At 23.7% G+C, this 19,040-nt stretch overlaps 2 protein-coding genes and 1 non-coding gene across 10 annotated transcripts in view; 2 read left to right on the top strand and 1 right to left on the bottom strand.

Moving 5' to 3' along the window:
- Positions 1-19,040, bottom strand: part of LOC127283781 (diacylglycerol kinase eta) — a 179,970-nt gene that overhangs the window by 19,531 nt on the left and 141,399 nt on the right. For 3 of the 8 annotated variants that reach the window (XM_051308868.1, XM_051308866.1, XM_051308871.1), the window contains 6 exons: positions 7,185-7,389; positions 4,783-4,919; positions 4,432-4,523; positions 4,160-4,290; positions 2,623-2,815; positions 910-1,012 (listed from right to left, as the gene is read on the bottom strand). In XM_051308868.1, coding sequence (XP_051164825.1) covers positions 910-1,012; positions 2,623-2,815; positions 4,160-4,290; positions 4,432-4,523; positions 4,783-4,919; positions 7,185-7,389 — 861 coding nt within the window. Of the gene's footprint in view, positions 1-909; positions 1,013-2,622; positions 2,816-4,159; positions 4,291-4,431; positions 4,524-4,782; positions 4,920-7,184; positions 7,390-7,924; positions 8,282-19,040 lie in introns of those variants that run through there. The other 5 variants (XM_051308874.1, XM_051308873.1, XM_051308872.1 and 2 more) reach the window with 5 other exon arrangements.
- On the top strand, positions 8,606-8,677 carry Trnat-cgu (transfer RNA threonine (anticodon CGU)). Its single transcript has one exon. It is a non-coding gene; the product is annotated as a tRNA-Thr (tRNA).
- LOC127283782 (uncharacterized) lies at positions 9,313-12,597 on the top strand. Its single transcript, XM_051308875.1, has 8 exons — positions 9,313-9,420; positions 9,492-9,622; positions 10,192-10,611; positions 10,739-10,878; positions 10,978-11,044; positions 11,226-11,748; positions 11,829-11,968; positions 12,202-12,597. Exons 1-8 carry the CDS (start codon positions 9,354-9,356, stop codon positions 12,577-12,579), a joined length of 1,866 nt encoding a protein of 621 aa, XP_051164832.1. The 5' UTR covers positions 9,313-9,353; the 3' UTR covers positions 12,580-12,597.

Below are 19,040 nucleotides of genomic sequence, written 5' to 3' on the forward strand. Positions count from 1 at the left end.
ATTTAACAGAATTCTCATTCAATCGAATTTTATGTCATTTAAAATTTTAAGTGTCAGAAAGACCAATTCACCGAATTTTAATTTTTACGAATTTTTAAAATACCAATGACGATTTTTTTTTTATAATTTCTAATTGATTAATTAAAATTAAAAAATATTAAAAATTGTGCCAAAATCTTTCTATCGATTGTTTATTTGGATATTTGTAATTTTGGACAAATAAAAATTTGACTTATTAAAAATTCTATCAATTTAAAATTCGTACAAATAAAAATTGAGAAAATTAAAATTCGGTGAATTAGAATTTATTTCAATTTAAAAATTCAAATGACATAAAATTCAAATTGAATGAGAATTTTGTTAATTAAAATTCTTTTAAATTAAAATTTTTTTTTAAATTAAAAGTCATGTTAAGAAAATGACTGTAAAATAAAAATTCTGTCTCAACAAAAAAATTCGATAATTGTGAAATTCGTCTAAAAAAAAATTATTTCTAATTTAAATACTTTAAAATAAAAATTCTAATTAATGATTTTTTATGGGAAATTCATGCACCGCCAATTAAAATACTCACTCAAAACAGGAAAAAAAGAAAGTAAGAAAAACTGTCAAATTTTCTCAACAACAAAAAAACATTTCGTTATCCAGAAAGAAACGAAGATCATTCAAGTAAAACACTATTAGAAGAAAAGAGAAATAAATTATTTAAAAAAAAAAAACTTAGAAAAAACTACGCCACAGTAGAAGAAATAAAATCTTAATAATAAATTGAGAGAAATAGGTTAGTTCGAATGTGAAATCATAATAAAAATTTTCAAAAGAAGAATTTGTCGCAGGTCAGAAAATGTGTAATTAAAGCAAAAACAAAGAAAAGAAATGCACGAGATTTGGATTCCTGCGATTACTCACGTGCATTCCTAACCGATCAATCTCCGAAAGAACCCAACCAACTGATCCATCTCCACTGCATACAAGAATCCGAAAAGGGTCGAAATGCCGAAAGAGTCTGAGCCTGTTTTATAATTAATAAAATATATGCAAAATATTTTATAAAAATCTAATATCACTTTCTTTTTTCGAAAAATATATTTCTTCGTCTTTGTCAAATTTTTTTTCAAATCAACAAAAAAAAAATACCAGGGCTGAAAAAATCAATTTTTTTTTTTTTGTTTCTAAAAAATCGTATTTTTTGTTAGAGTATTTTATTTTGAAAACGAAAGTCGATGACAAGGGTTTTTTTTTATTCTTCTACTAATAAAAAAAATCAAATTGTCCTAAAATTGTTTTTATAACAAATTTAAAGGACTTTAACAAAATTATTAATTATTTAATCAAATTATTATCATTATTAAGAAACTTTGTAGTGAACAATTAAAAGACCAGAAAATATATTATGTACATACATAAGTAAAAAAAATTTGATGAATTCTAAAAAGAAGAATTTAAAGGAAAAATGGGGAAAAAAAATTATGACCAAAAAAGCCGTTTTTAATTTTCAAATATTTGAAAACAAAAACAAAATTCAAAACACTAGAATTTTTGAAAGTGAAGAGAAAATTGAGAATTTAAAAAATCTGATAATTTGTAGAAAAATCCAATTTTTGCTTTTAAGTTAACACTTTTTTTTCCATCCCTATCAAAGTTTGTTAATTGACAACGACCTACTTTTTATTTTCATTCAATTTTGAAAAACGTTTTTTCAAAAACAAATTTTAAGGCTATGTAAATAATTGTATAAAACTGTTGTATGTTAATTGTAATTGGATAAATTTTAAAATGGATATAAAGTTAAATTTCGCAGAATTACTTGCATTTTAATCTGAATTTTTTTTTTTTTTTAAAACAGATTTTTTAAATTGAATGAAAATAAAAAGTAGGTCGTTCTCTAAAGCTGTAAAGTTTTATAGGACAGAAAATTGAAATTGGATTTTTTCGTTTTTTCCGACAAAATGTATTGTATGAAAATAAACAATAGGCTCTTTCTATTTAAGAACAGTATTAAAATACTAAAATTTGAAGAAAAATATTTGAAGCGTGAATAAATTTAAAATTTTATATACGATTGATTTTTCAGAATGAAGAAACAATGAGTATAAAAAATTTGTCAATGAAAAATAATAGAAATTATAAGAGAAGTTCAAATTTTAATTTTTCGAAAATTTCGATTTTTATTTTAAAAACAAATTTTTTGTTATTTAATTTTTTAAATTATAAATTTTAAATACCAAATATTGTCAAGAAAAAAATTTTACCCCCTAAACATTGATTTCGTTGTGTTGAAATTTCGCCAGTCCCTCCTGTTAATAGTTTTAATTTTTAATTTAATAATAATTATTTAGAATTTAAAATATCAATTTTTCTAACCTTTTCCGTTTTCAACGTATTTCTGATCATAAATTAATACATACACCAAATTGAACTTGAAAAAGATCCAAAACACAACATTGGCAAAACTATAGCAAAAAACGAGAACAGTCCCTTACTTTTTTTTGTGCTATTAAAAAATTTGAAATTTAATTTTTAAAAATGAAAAATTAATTTTAAAAAAGTTAAGGATTGATTTAAATTATTGCAGCCCTGACAAAAATTTTAGTCTTTTCAAAAAATTCAAATATAATTTACCCTGGCCCTGGACCACCTTTGATGAGATCGAAAACTTGGGCTGGATTTAGTATTTGCTTAAATCGCCTAAGGAATTTAATTCCTTGATTGTCACCAGATTTACTATTAACAAATACTAAAAGAGGACTGCATCCTATTGGTCTCACTGCTTCCCAGGCTTCGTCACTTCCTGTTTCGAAAGCAAACATATCTTCTATTTAAATTCGAAATTACTGAACTTGAAACTATTATATTTAAAAATAATTGAAAATATTTAATGTATCGTCAATCGGAGTAATTATACCATCCCAGGGGCTATTATATTCATCGACAGTTTTTAATAAAAAAAAATTTTTATTTTAAAATATTTAATTTACAATAATATTAATATTTTTATTCAAATTTAAATAAAAACTTACAAAATATCGAGTAATTGTGATTAAATTTTAGATTTTCTTTGAACTTTTCTTTTTTTTTTTTCTTGGTAAATATATAAAAAATTTGAAAAATAAAATTGATAGTTTGCTGATTGTCGTGATTTTTAGACGTTAATAAATTTTTCTCCAGGAAAGTTATTAATATTAAAAAATTACGAAAAACAGCAAAGTATCAATTTTATTTTTCAATTTTTTTTTTTTCTATTTATCAAGAAGAAATAAGAAAAGTGCAAAGAAATTCTAAAAGTTCTCTCTCATAATTTATGGATAAAAATCGTCAAGTTAGGTTATTTGACAGGCGAAATATAATGAATTGATCCAATAGTAAAACAATTTTTTTTTAATTCTAAATTTCAATGACGTGTTGAGTAAAAAAAAAAATAATTTTTTTGTGTGTATAATTACCCCAGTTGACGGTATTTAAGAAAAAAATATAACTTTTATTTTTCACTGAGTAAGAATTTCTCAAACAAATCACCTAAAATTAACAAAATTTAACTTTCAATGATAAATGGTTTTTTTTTTACTTCTACTGTGCTCAAAATAAATTTCTGAAAATATTTTTTAAAAAAATTGTTTGTTACAGTTAAGAACAATTGAAATTTTCAGTTGTTTTAAGTAAAAAGAAAAATTTCTCGAAATCCATTTGACAAATTTAAAAATAAAAAATAAGTTCTTCTTGTCTTGGAACATAATATTTAAAAATAATTTTTGTTTTAAATGAATTTGTATTTTTTACTCAGTTTTTCAAATTATTTAAATGTAAAGCTTTTTTTTTTTGTAGAATTTATTTGTGTAGAATTAATACGACATTAAATTTAAATAACAAATTTAAAGAAAAAAATTATTTTTAAATATCAGATTCCAAGATGAGAAAATTTATCAACTGGATAACGAAAAAAAGTTTCATTTTTTATTTAAGACAGATAAAAATTTTAATTGTTTATTACTTTAAAAAAAATTTTTTTTGGTCTAATATTTTTAGAAATTTATTTTGATTACAAAATTAAAAAAAAATCGATTTAACATTAAAAATTAATTTCTTTTTGAAAATTTTAGCTGATCCGTTTGAGAAATTCTGACCCTATTTTTTTTTTCTTTTTTTTGTGTAATTGTTATACCTATACTATGCAATGCTGTGGGAGGTACAACACTAAGTTTTCCTGGTCCTAGGGGGCATCTATCGCTCATAGCGGGCCTACATGCTGTGTGAACAGTGGCTCTACACCATAAACATCTCCAATCTTGCAGTCTAAAAAATAAAATAACAAAATAATTAAAATGATAAAAAAAAAATTATTTTGTTAAAAAAAGAAATTAATAGTTTCTTTTTTTTTCTTTCTTATTATATTGAAAAAATTAATTTAATTTTTTTTTCTTTATGAAAATTTACCTTAAAACAGAGCCACAGGTTTTGTCACAAATGGAACATTTTGATGATACTGGCAAATTTCCTTCCATCCATTGATGAGGCATTGAGATATTCTGTAATAATCGTATAATTTTATTGGAAAAATTCAAATCTTCTGAAATAATATTAAACAAAAATAAAAATTAAATTTGTAATATAGATTTTAAATAATTAAGAATCATTAAAATAATTTTTATTTATAATTATTTTAATTATAAAATAATTTAATAATCAATTATAATGCGTCATTGTTAAAATGCTACTTTTGAAGAAAAAAAAAAAAAGAATTTGTAAAGTTATAAAATTTAAATGAAATTTTTTTAAAAAACATACCCCATCTTTGTCTTCGATGATATCTTTTCCAATCGATGCTAATGTCGTCCATTTACAATTATTTATTGCCTTAGCGCTACATCTTTTGTGTACTTTATATTTACATATTTCGCAACTTAAACCATGTGAGGTAACTCCTGTAAAGAATTCAAAAATATATAATTAATTATTAGCATTTGTTTATCTTATTTCAATGACATTTTTCAAAAAATAACGAAAAAAAAAATTTAATTTTTCTCATAATAACAGATTTGAAATTTTTTTTAAATTGTATATAAGGAGCGATTCTCTCGAAATATTCTTTTTATATGTTCTTAAGATTTTCCAAATAATATATTGTATAAGTACAAGTTAAAAATATTTTTATCATTAAACAATAATAAATTAATTCTAAACAAGAATCAATTATTCTTTTTACACTTTTAAAAATTTCTGTTTTTTATATATTTTCTAATTGATAAAAAATAGGGCTGCAATGATTTATATCATGATTTAAATCAAAGAGTCTTTAATATAAATTTTTTTTTTTAATTTATATTTAATACATTTTTCAGATTCAATTTTATATATTCTAAGTTTTAAAATTTATCTTTTAATCTATTTTGGCGAATATTCTATACTGATATTTTATCCAAAGTTATTTACTTTTTAAAAATAATTAAAAATTTTTAAAACATGTCATTTTAAAGTATTTTTAAAAAATCTTTATGTGAAAACTATTATAACAAGTTAATAGAATATTTAATAACGTATTGATTGATTTATTTGAGAAATTTTACTACATAAATTATTATAAAATTTATTAAAGTTTCAAAAATTAAAAACATTTATTTTTGGATAATTTTAGTTAACAATTTTTATACAAGTTTTTATATAATTAAAAAACAGTTATAGTTATTCAAATTATAGAATCATTGACTTTTTAAAAATCGGTAATTTTAAAAAAACATGAATTATTGGATAGTTTTAATATTTAAATGAAAAATGTTATTTTCTTTGATAAAAATATAAATATTTCCTGTATTATTAAATTTATAATTGTTTATTAAGAAATAAAACTATTTGAAAATAAATTCATATTTTGAGAGAAATAATAAAAAATTATAACATAATTTTTTTAATTTCGTTATCTAATATATAAATATATATATATAAATATAATCGAATCATTTTTGAAAATATTAATTTTTTTCTCTGTGAAATTCACGTTTATAATCAAACGATTTAGAAAAAAAATACTTTTTCTAATTAAATTATCATAATTTTTTGTCTAATTAAATTTTTATGTTACTCAATCAGGAATTTTAAATAGAAAATAATTTTTAGACAAGAAATTTTATTATTTTCTAAATGAAAAATATATTTTTATTTTCAATTGTTGATAATAATGAACGTTGTGAACTTCACCAAAGACAATTTTGTTTTTTAAATTAGTCAGCAACAATTTTATTCGAAATTATAATCGACTATTATAAAAATACCGATAACCGGAGAATTTATGAAAACAAAACGCGATTTTTCAGTTTTTTCTTCACTAAAAATCTAAATTATTAAAAAAAAAAATTTTATAACTTTAACTTTATTGTGAACATCCCTCTCAAGATTTTCTCCTTCTTTCATTATCAAAAATAAAAAAAAAAAAATGTTTATGACGTTGCTATTTAAACTTAACTATTGTTCCATAATTGCCTCGCATTTAAGGCAATAATAGAACAAGTTATTATTTTAATTGTAAAAGCAAATATAACATATTTTCTTTGTTTGTATATTAAGAAAACTTTTTATTTAGTTCTTCAGAGTAAAATAATAAAAAAAAGGGGGAAAAAATTATATATTTAATAACTTTTATTGAATTCGGAAAAATTCATGGATTTTCGCTCTTTTTTTTGAAATAACCTTTTCAATTTTTTGAAGTTTAACCATTTTTTTCATCGTTACCAAACGAAGATGAAGTACGAAACGATAAACGATTTTTAAAGAAATAATTTTTTAAAATTAAAAATTCTATAATTTTTTGCTTAAAAAATATTTCTTTTTTTTTTTTAAATTTCTTGATTAATGAAAACTATACGAAATATTTTTTAGGCGAAAAATTGTAAAATTTTTCATTTTAAAAAATTATTTCATTAAAAATCGTTTATCATAAACGTTACATACTTCGCAGCTTCGTGTTACGAATGAGAATAAAAATAAAAAATATTTAAGTTATTTTGTAGGCAAAAAAAAAATCAACTATTATTTAAAACAAGAACCAAATTAAAATAATTTACTATAAAAATTTTATATAAAACAAAAATGCACGTTTCATAATAATTAACCCTGTCGATGATAATTAGAAATATTGAATAAATTAAAGAAAATATGAAAAATAAGAATAAAAAAAAAAAATAAATGAAAATTACCAATAAGAGCATCTCTGCAAACGTTGCAGTAAGTCGGCCTAGCATGACTTGTTGCATACCATTGATGATTTCCACCTAAAAGTTCTGCTGTTCCTGCATCAGTCGATGGACGAGATTCCGAAGCTGTTTTTAATGCTCCAATCCAATCCTCCATATCTTGTCTATTTTCACCGCAAAGTACCAAAGATCGAAATGGTGTTATCACCTAAAAACAAAAATAATTATCAATTTTATATAGATTATATATATATAAAAAAAAGATTGTAATGATATTTTTCTTAAATAATATTAATGAAAAATCAATTTCTTTTAATTAAAAGTTTTCGAAAATTAGTTCCAAAACAATCGATTATTATAATTTTACGTAACAATCAAAAAGTAAATTATAAATTAGATAAATTCTAAATTATAAAATAATTACAAAAATTAATAATTATTAAAATTTTAATAATTAAATAAAACAATTTGAAAATCAATTTTATTTCTAAAGAAATTCAATTTCATAAATTTTAAAAACAAAACATTTGATCGAAATTTTTTGACTTGCTGGTATTTATAAATTTTTATATAACATAAAATAAATAAAAAGAAAATTTTTCTTTATTAAAAAATTTAAAGAAATTTAATTTAAATAAGAAATTAGGATATAATATTATTCATTTATTTATACAAATATTTTGTGTCACCGGGTCCTAACCTAAAATGTAGGTTATGTTTTACATGTTATTATTTTGATATACCTTAAATCGAGAGCGAATTCTTTCCAATTTAGGAGGCATTTGAGCAAAGGCATCTGATCACAGTTTATTGTTTAATTTATTTAATGTTTAATTGAAAAATTTTCATTAATATAGAAGCTATATAGGAGGGCAAGTTTTAGGAAATTGTCAAAAAGGACAATAGAAAATATTTATCATCAATACACACAAATCTATATATAACACTTTTAGACCAAAAATATTCTGAATATCATTTTTTACATTATATACAACATTCTATTTACACTAATTAACATAATTTATTTATTTTTTACAAATTACAAAATTAAAAATGAAAAGAATCATTTTACACAAATTTTAGTTCTTGCAGGTATCTGCCAGGTGGCAATGACTGGGAAGGTTGGATGTTTTTAAATTTTCAATAAGTTTTATTTATTATTTGTTATTTAATAATTTAATATTGTTAGATAATTTAAAATAAAAATGCAAATAGTTAATGTAAAGTATTAAATAATAATTTTTTTTTTTATTAATTTCGTAGAAAAGAAACTTTTTATAAAAATTTTTTAATAATATTGCTGAAGAATATTTTCTTTTGTAATTTTAATGAAAAATAATTATAAATAAAATAATTTTAATTAATTAATGAGAAAAAATAATGTGATAAAGCTACTCTGATACTTTGAGATAGATTTGCAACACGCCTCTTTAGCTCAGTGGTAGAGCACTGGTCTCGTAAACCAGGGGTCGTGAGTTCAAACCTCACAGGAGGCAACTTTTTTTTTTTTTGTACATAAAAAAATTACATATTATTTTAATAGTTAACACTCATAACGTTCGTTGATAATAAATTTATTTATTTATTTATTTATACTTTAAATATGTTATAAATTTTGAAATTCAAATTATTTATTTTCTAATTTTCATAAATTTGATGAAATACATTTAGAAGCCTAATCATCGAATTAGAATTGATTCAAACAAAATTTGAAAAATCTTTACTGTTATGGGACTACTTGTCTACATATTGCTGTAGAGCAGGTTGCAGTATTGAAATACTGTTTTATCAATTCATTGATGCATGGCAAGTTGCCGGTTTAAAGGTGCAAACAAATATATTGAAATTCACACCGAAAAAAATAAAATCTCCAAATGAGAATAAAATTCCTCTCATAAATTACTTTTACATTTTATTTTCAATATACGAATATTCATCTACAAAAAGGAGGATTTTTATTCTTTATTTGAGAATATTTATATTAAAGGATAACTTTTAATCTTTTCTCTTTGATTGAATTTATTCATTTGCATTTAAGATTTTTTTTCTATAATTGAGATTATTCCTCTCAAAATTAAACAAATTTATGCTGTAAAAAAGATTTTTAAAGTTTTATTTTGTTTTGTTGTGCGCATCTTCAGACTTATTCACAAAGTGACAGTTCAAAATAAAATGGACACCGAGCTGAAAAACGTATTATTTGAAATTGGACTCGGAGATTACGTTTCCAGTTTTGAAAGTAATTGAATTTTTATAACTTTTTGTTGACTCTTTAAATTAACTTTCTTGTTGCTAAATTACGTTTTATAGATAATAAGGTTCTAAATCTTCAAACGTTGAAGCAAATTCAAAAAGTCCCTTTCCTGCTGCACGAATTAATTAAACCTATTGGAGATTTGGCAATTCTTTTATCCCGTTTAGAAGAAATTCAAAAAGCCGAGGTAACATAAATGAAAAATTTAAAGTAAATATAAATAAATAATATTAATAAATGATCGATTTAATGTGAGTTTTAAAGGTTAACGGCGTAAATAATAAACTTTCATGTAACTCAAAAATATTAAATCTCAAAATGTTGGAAACTTTTTGAATTCGGTATATCTCACGTTCTATTTGAAAAAAAAACTTCGTTTTAGTTTTGAAAAATTTATAATGAAAAATCGAAAATAATATATTTGGTGTTTTCCATGAATTCTTAAATAAAAAAATATTTAAACAATTTTACTTATGTTTTAATTTGTCAATCCAATTATAAAATTAAAAAGGTCAAAATAATCTTCAAAACTTTCTGTTTAATAATAGATTTTTTCAGGATTATTAAGAAGAAGGTTTTAAGATTATTTTGATCTTTTTATTTCTGAAATTGGACTAACAAATTAAAAGGTAAGTAAATTTACTTTGAAAAAGTCATGTAGCATCGATCAATTAAAAAAAAATAATTAAAATATAAGTTTACTAAAAACGAAAAATAAAATAAATATATAAAATAAATATTGCGTGCTTTTCCTAGAATGATCACTCTGAATTTTCCAATACCAAGAATCCAAACGATTTCGCAGATCCTTCACTTTTAAATGATGATCTATTGCGAGAAATAAATGAAAATTATATTGTACAACCTGGATGCAGCCAGGATATTCTATTTCATAAAACACCCAGCGGTAACCAACAAATTATTAAAAGTCTTCTACAGTCCAATAGTAGCAAAGATATTCAAATTATTGAACAAACTGTACAATCAGAACTCAACTGGAATCAAGACACTGAAAATATTGAAAAACTTGTAAACTCTATCTGTAGTGACAAAACTGAAATTGTTGACAATATTGGACAACCCAGCTGCAGTAGAAAAAGAGATAAACAGACACCAAGAGAAAGTAAATCTAAGCGCGTTTGCAAATGGATTGTGAGTCAAGAAATTTTGCAAATTGTAAGATTTGATTTTTAAAAATTTTTGTAAAACTTCCTGCAAACAACCTTTTAGAAGGACTTTTTTCATTTAAAAAAATACTTTAATACTTAATACTTTAATATTATAAAGATATTTTTGTTTCTAGAACCTTGAGGATTTATTAAAAAATTCTAGTAAAGGAAGGACCATCTTGCAATTTTATCAACAAAATAAATTATTGAATTCACAATCTCGTTCAATTTTGATTCACATTGTTGGTGAGAAATTGTTAGAGCTGAACAGGAAGTAGGTTTAATAATTAACTAAATTATTTTTAATTTGTGTATATCTAATTATTAAAATAGTAATCATGAAAATAAAATTTATTTTCTTTTTTACACACAGCCCCAGTGCAAACGATTATGAACAAGTTGACACAAAAATTAGGCAACTATTTCCATCGGAACCTCAAGTGAGTGTGATAAAGTTTTATGGAATTTTCTAAATTATATACGATTTGAAGTGAAAATTAAAAAAAATTCATTTTTTTTATTTTTGAACCGTTTTCTGAGCACATCTGTAGAATAAGAAATAAGAACCAATATAAAAATTCTGACCTCGGATTTTTAGTTATAAAACCTTTTCTTTTCTAGTTCGTTTATTTTATACGTGCAAAAGTTAATGGTAAAAATCAAAAAAATCACGAAGGAAAGTTGCCAAATTATATTAGAAACGTAAAATATCGCAATGCCAAGTTACTACACCAAGAAGGCGTAGTAGATACTGAAGATTCGGATGAAGCAGAAGTGAATGTTGAATCGAAAGTGAGCAATGACGTGTTAAATGCAGATGGATGGTTGAAAGAAAATTTAGAACCCTGGTCTGAAGTCGAAAAGAAATGGAAATCCACACATCATTTTCGTTTAAACAGTCTGACCTCATCTGAAAACACATTTCTGCCAATTAGTCAATATTATGAAAACTATAAGGTCCTCAGATTAGTGTTAGGATACACTCTGCTTGAAGCAGATTTCGAATTGAGATATCCAAACTCCGTTCAAGCATTATCTTCTGATTGGAACCTAAAACAAGCAGCATTACTAAAATTGATAGGACTAGAATGTCATTCTGCAGAAATAAAAGATACTATTGACAACTTTAAGTCATTTACAAACGGTATACTAGAATATTTTACACTTTGTATGAATAATACTGATTCCTAGTTTTACATTTTATTAAATATCACATATTTTTAGATGAAAAAGATAATTTACTTTTTCAACTGCTGCCTTACCTATTTCCTAAGCAGCCAAAGTCAAGGGGTAAAAAAAGTCAGTCGATTACACCCCGTCCAACGCAAATAGAATCTCAAGAAGCTTTTATTCTCCATGTGAAAGTATGTTAGGAAAATTTTTATGTTTTTGTAAAAAAGCATAATAAAAAAACAATCAAACAATTGAGCTGCCGGATCAAAGAAGGGCACATAACCCATTTGAATTACATTGGTTATGTGCCCTTCTTTGATCCGACAGCTTAATTAATTTAATTATCTTAATTATTTAATTTAATTAAATTTAATTAATAAAAAATTAAATTAAAAAACAAATAATAAATCATTTTGCATTGTAGTCACCTAATGACATTGATCCTGCCATAATGAGACGATTAAATCAAATGAAAAAAAAAGAGAAACTTCAACCTTTCATTCTATGTGTTGGAACAACTCGTGCAAAATTGTCAAGAAGTTATTGTATTATCGACACCATCAAGTACGAATTCCCCAACTTGAAAAAAGCTTTCGACGTTTGCTTTAAAGCCATCTTTGCTCTTCATACGGAATATTCACAAGAAGCTTATCAGCCTTGGCTCTTTGTTCAACAAGCTCTATACGATATTTTTACAGAGTATGATAAGAAGAGCGCAAATATTTCGACAATGGTGGGCAATTTTAAAACTTTAGTGAATATTCAGCGTACAACTGAAATTGTAAATTTAGAAGAGCATTAGAACGACATTAACTTTTGCATTAGAATTTGTTAATACTTTAATTTCTCTAAAACGGAATTTGAAGTGATATCGTTTTTATTTTCATCGTATTAAATCTTACAATACTCGAATTAAAATTAACAAAATGGTCTACTCGTGTTTCGCGTGTAAACATTTTCAATGCCTCAATGTGGACAACTTAATTTTTCATATAAAACTTTGTCACAAATCAGTTGATATATATAGATGTACAAACTCTAATTGTTTAAGATCCTATAAGAGTTTAAAATCGTTCATAAAACATTTCAAGGATAAAATATTACATTCCGAATACTCAGAAGTCGATAAAGGTAATTCCTCTTCCTCAGTTTTCATTAAAATGAATTTTGATGATAAAACTAGCACTGATTCCATTTCTTTTTGTGATAATGACAATGATAAGTTTGAGGATAGTTCGAAAAATGTAGAGTACAATCCTACCAATATTGAGCTTAAGGAAGACGTAGCAGATGCTGCTCTTTTATTTACGTCAAAACTATATTCATCTAGTATAGTGACTCGTAGCACAGTGCAAACTGTAGTGGAAGGTGTTTCAGAATTGTTAAGTGGTCCTTACATTTCATTTCTTGAAAAAAAAGTTTTAAATATTTTAAAATCAAATTCTGTGCCTGATAAAGACATTTTAGATATTCAAACTGGTTTTCAAACCATTTCAAATCCTTTCGATGGTCTAGAAACTGATTATTTGAGAATTCAGGCTTTCAAGGAAACGGGCATGTACATTGAACCAGAACCATATATCATTGGATCTGAATATGATACTAAAAAAGATGATCAAACAACACAACTTCAGCACTGTAATGTGTATGGTCAACATATCCCAATGAAGGAGGTTCTATCTCGTTTTCTTCAATTGCCTGGAGCACTCGAAAGTATTTTGAAAAATCTTGAAGAACTTTATAAATCAAAGAACGATGATTTAATTACAAATATTGTTCAAGGAGAAATGTGGCAAAAAAAGATTAAAAATTTTGGTGATAAAATAGTACTTCCAATTCTTCTTTATTTTGATGATTTTGAACCAGATAACGCTTTAGGATCACATGCCACAGATCATAAGATTGGTGCATTATATTATTCTATAGCTTGCCTTCCTCCAGAATTAATATCAAAAATTGAAAATATTTTCCTAGGTTTGCTTTTTCTATCAGAAAATAAAGTTTTCGGAAATGCTAATGTTTTTAAACCTATAATTGACGATCTTATTGATTTAGAAGTGAATGGAATAGAAATTAATGGACAGAGAATTTATTTTTGTCTTTGCGCAATTCTCGGGGATAATTTAGGACTTAACGAAATATTAGGATTTATTAAAGGATTCAACTCGAATTATCCTTGCAGAATATGTACCATTCACAAAGACAAACTTCACTCGCAATTATTTGTTGACCACTCTCTTCTCCGAAATTCTAAAAATTACATTGATGACGTTGAGACAAATAATGCAACAGAAACTGGAATTCATGAAATGTGTATGTTAAATAGAATTCCTAGTTACGTTGACCCAACTGAAAATCCTCATTTAGATATTATGCATGACGTTTTTGAAGGCGTTGCAAGATATGATATGGGTGAAATTATTTATTACATTGTAGTGGTTAAGAAATTCCTTAATCTTCTCACTTTAAACGAACGTATTCGAAGTTTTGATTATTCTTTAACAGATGATGGAAATGTTATCCCTACCATCTCGGAAGAAAACTTGCGCTCAAAAAATATAAAGTTATCTGCATCAGAAATGCTAACTCTTGTTAGAAATTTTGCTCTAATGGTCGGAGATTACATTCCTGAGGATGATCCCGTCTGGTGTTTTTTCTTAAGACTTAGGGAAATTGTTGATTTTATAACAGCTCCCTATGTTAACAAGGAAATGACAGAATATTTAAGGGTAATAATATCCGAGCACAATGAAATGTACATCTCGCAATTTGAGCAAACCCTTAAACCAAAATTTCACAACATGGAGCATATTCCTGACTTGCAACCGATACTTGGACCTTTGATTTTTATTGAATCTCGTCGTTGGGAGTCGAATCACAGACCTTTTAAACAAGCTGCTCATGTTTCTAATTCGAGAACTAATTTGCCATTGTCGTTGGCTACGCGATTTCAATTAAAACAATGCAGTAGATTTCTTGCAAACGAACCTTTATACATTGATCTTGTTTGTGGACCCATTTCGCGTAATAATGAGACACTTCATTCTGTTAAGGAATATTCTATGTTTAGAAATATCTTGCCGAATACATTAACGCAATCAAAAAGTACAGTAATAAACTGGGTTTTAATAAAAGGCACAAAGTACGAAACAAATGTCGCAATTGTATTGGGCTTCAAAAACGAACTCCCTCAATTTGGTTTAGTAAGATTTATTGTACTACAAGAAAATACTGTCTATTTTATTTTGTCGTTGATCAAAACAATAGGGTTTAATAATCATTTTTACTCATACGAATTGACAGATACGAAAAAATGGAAGTGTTGTCAATATAAAGATTTTTTTTATTATCTTCCACATAAGATAATAATAGCGCCCCGAAGTGGATCAAAAATGATAACACCTAAATTTAAATTTTAAATTTATGTACATGGTTATTTAAATAAATTTATAACTTGTAATCCATGTTGTATATTTTTTTATCATTTTTAGAGTTTAAAAAAAATAAAAGTTTAAAAATATATTGATGTATTTATTTATTTATAAAAAGTATTTACAATTAAAATTAAATTTAAAAGAAAAAAGATACTAATTTATTTTTTAGTAAAAATTAATGTAAAAATAAAATACAAAATATTGTGTGCAATTAATACTTAAAAAATACATAAAAAAATAAAATAAAATTCATAAAATTCATTCAGTTTCAAAAAACCACTTTTTTACATTAATTATTTAATTAACAAATTCTTCACTGCAAATTAAAGTTTTAATTTATAAAAACTTATTTCTGTTTAAATTAAAAACTGTCATAAATGTACTGTAATAAATTTATCAACAATGTTATGTGTTTAACATCTATTTTTTCTAGGGTTAGAATTTAATAATATTGCAATGAGAATTTAATATTTCAGCAATTTAACCTTTAAATTTTTTTAAATATATATTCACTTTAAATTAAATAATCCATAAGCCCTTTTTCACTTTTATACTGAGTACTTTATTTTAAAATTAACAAAAACTAAAAACATTTTAACAAACTGAAAATTTTTGGTAATTTATTGTATAGAAACTCAGCTCGTGTTTTCGCCGTCAATATTTTTTTTTCAAAAATGGTTCCTTTCACTATAAATTACATAATCCAAATAATAACAGGTAAATTAACCCATAAATTGCTTTTAACCAAGTAAAGAAGGTTGACATTTCTGAATTTGACGTAAGATTGAAACAAGATGAATAAATCTTATTTTGAAATTATTCCTCTCAAAATATAAGAGAGGAAAATCCTCTCAATTTGATATTAAAACTTTAGTGCCCATATATAAAAGGAAAAGTTGCTGCAAAAGAAGAGGAATCCTCTAAATTTGAGAACTTTTTTTTTTCGGTGCATCTATTATAAAATATTAAATTTAATTATTAATAATTTTATTATTATTATTTATTATTATTATTATTTTATTATTGTTTTATTATTAATAATTTTTTTAATTTGTAATTAAAAAATAAAAATATATTTTTAGAACATTTATTTGAAAATGAAATCTAACAAAGGATTTTTTTTTTTTGTCGCATGTAATAATTTTCACAGAATGAGAACATAAAAAAAGGGAACAGAAAAAAATCTTTTGAGTGTAATTTTTTTTTTCCTTTTATTAAGATAATAATTCTTATATACAATCTTATTAAAATTTATTAAAATATGCGAAATTAATTTAATCCCTGCTTCTTTCATTTGAAATAAACATACTTTAAATACTTCACATTTTTATAAATTTTACAAACATTCTTCAAGACAAATTCTAGAATGTCAAGAACTTTTAACATATTTTACTGTGTATTTAATATTTATACAAAATTTAGTTTTTAAATTTTGTCAAATTAAATTTTACATTATTTTCGAATTTTTTTTTTTTTAAACTTTTTATTTGATTTCGGAAACATTTTGGCGCGAATTTTCAAATGAACTATTAATTAGAAATTATAAAAAGTATTGTGATTTGAAATTGAATCAAAGTTTTGTCAAATTAAAATTCAGCGTATTTTCTTTTTTTTTATTTCTATAAAAAAAAAAATTATTAAAAAAATTGAATTTCTAAAAATTCAAATTACAAAAAGATCGAATTTTTTTTATAAGTCTCAATTTCTAAAAGTATATACCCATGAGAAAAAATTTCTTTAAAAAAAAAATTTGTAAAAGAGTTGAAAAATAGTTGAATTGACTAAAAAGATGCGATCTTTTGTGTAATTTAAACATTTGGAAATTTGATTTTTTGGTAAATCGTACTTTTAGAAATTCGATATTTTGATAAAATTCAAACTTTTATAGAAATTTGGTCTTTTGGTAATTCGAACTTTGAAAAATTCGCGATATTTTGGTAATTTAAACTTTTTGAAATTTGATCGTTTAGTAATTTAAACTTTTGAAAATTTCATCAATTAGACATTTGAATTTTATTTAACAAAATTCTATCTTTTGATAATTCGAATTTCTAAAAATTCAATTTTTTTATAATTCAAACTTTTAATAATCAATTAAATAATTCAATAATATGAGAATTTGTTTACATAAAAATAAAAATTAGGTCAAATATAAATTATACAAGAAATGAAAAATCGATTAAAACAAAATTCTATATAATTTCTATTGAAATTTCAATCAATTGAAAATTCTAACTAATATTTCAGACCTTATTTATGCGTTCTCACAGTTATATATATATTCAATAAAGTTAATTTTACTTCTTGTTGAGTTTAACTCTATGTATAGAAGTTAACAAATCGCATATTGTGTAGAATTTAACAGAATAGAATTTAACTGCTTATAGGATTTAACTAAATTAATTTTCTATTATAAAATAAAATTGTATCTTATGTTTAACAGTTTACAAAACTTAACAAAGCTGCATATATATATTCAAATGTGGGACAAATCTTACATTGTAAAATTTAACTCCGTATAACGTTTTATATAATAATATTAATTTTGTATTATTAAATAAACTTGTATAGAATAAAACCGAATTTTAACATTGTAGAATTTAAATGTTAAATATTTTAATCACTTTGTATTTAATATTATAAACTTTTTAATAAATAAAATAATGTTGTCCGTTAATAATAATTTATTAATTAAATATAAATTAATAACAATAATACATGATAATAATAATAATATTCAGAAAAAAAATTTAATCAATTTATATCAATCATGGCCGAATTGAATCGACTCAAAATTAAACGAATTTTTTTCAGATATTTTGGTAATAGTACAATTGCGGAGACCATTTCACTATTTAATTTGAAAATGAAAATAACAGAAAATCAAAGACAATGTGCAATTCGATAATTAAAAAGTGACAGCTTATAAACATAACCTGAAATGCATGAGAAAAAATTTGTCGATAAAATCAATATAGCCGAGCTTTTTAGAAGGTAGATGGCAGTTTTGCTTTTTATAAAAACGATGCAGAAAAAATTTAAAGAAAGAAAATAGATGAGTGCTGCCATCTACCTTCTAAAAAGCTCGGCTATATTGATTTTATCGACAAATTTTTTCTCATGCATTTTAGGTTATGTTTATAAGCTGTCACTTTTTAATTATCGAATTGCACATTGTCTTTGATTTTCTGTTATTTTCATTTTCAAATTAAATAGTGAAATGGTCTCCGCAATTGTACTATTACCAAAATATCTGAAAAAAATTCGTTTAATTTTGAGTCGATTCAATTCGGCCATGATTGATATAAATTGATTAAATTTTTTGCATCAAAAATGAGACCGTTTCGTGTATCATTTCTAAAAATGATACGCACAAAACGATCTCTTTTTGATATAACTTATGTGCATCAAAACGTTGCAATAGAAAAAGATACAACCAACTTTACTGTGACACTATCGGTCAAAGTTGTGCAATCGTTAGCCAAAATTCTATTAAAAAACACAAAAGTTTTTTAAGGCCAGGTCCAAGTGAGGCAGCGCCATCTACATTGAAATTAAAATTTTGGAAAATTTTCAACAGCCTTTTCTTGAAAACAAGAAGGTAAAATGCTTTTTCCTTTATGGATAATTGATTATTGGCAAGATATACACCAGCTAAAACTTTTTTTGAGTTAAAATAATAAAAAAAATTTCATGTCAATAAATTAAATATGAGCACTTTTTTCACAAAAACTGTAACAGTACTTTCTCAGAAATTACAATCAAAAATGCAATTTCCATTTGGAAAATTAATAAACGCTAGAAAATACACGACCTAAGATTTACCAAT

This window comes from Leptopilina boulardi, unplaced genomic scaffold (genome assembly GCF_019393585.1).
Source record: "Leptopilina boulardi isolate dan_hultmark-lab unplaced genomic scaffold, ZJU_Lbou_2.1 LbouV2_310, whole genome shotgun sequence".
Taxonomy (NCBI): domain Eukaryota; kingdom Metazoa; phylum Arthropoda; class Insecta; order Hymenoptera; family Figitidae; genus Leptopilina; species Leptopilina boulardi.

Coding starts and splice junctions, on each gene's coding strand:
- LOC127283782 (XM_051308875.1), top strand. CDS start 9,354: ATGGACACCGAGCTGAAAAACGTATTATTTGAAATTGGACTCGGAGAT. Junction 9,623..10,191: donor AAGAAATTCAAAAAGCCGAG/GTAACATAAATG, acceptor TGCTTTTCCTAG/AATGATCACTCTGAATTTTC. Junction 11,045..11,225: donor TATTTCCATCGGAACCTCAA/GTGAGTGTGATA, acceptor TTTCTTTTCTAG/TTCGTTTATTTTATACGTGC.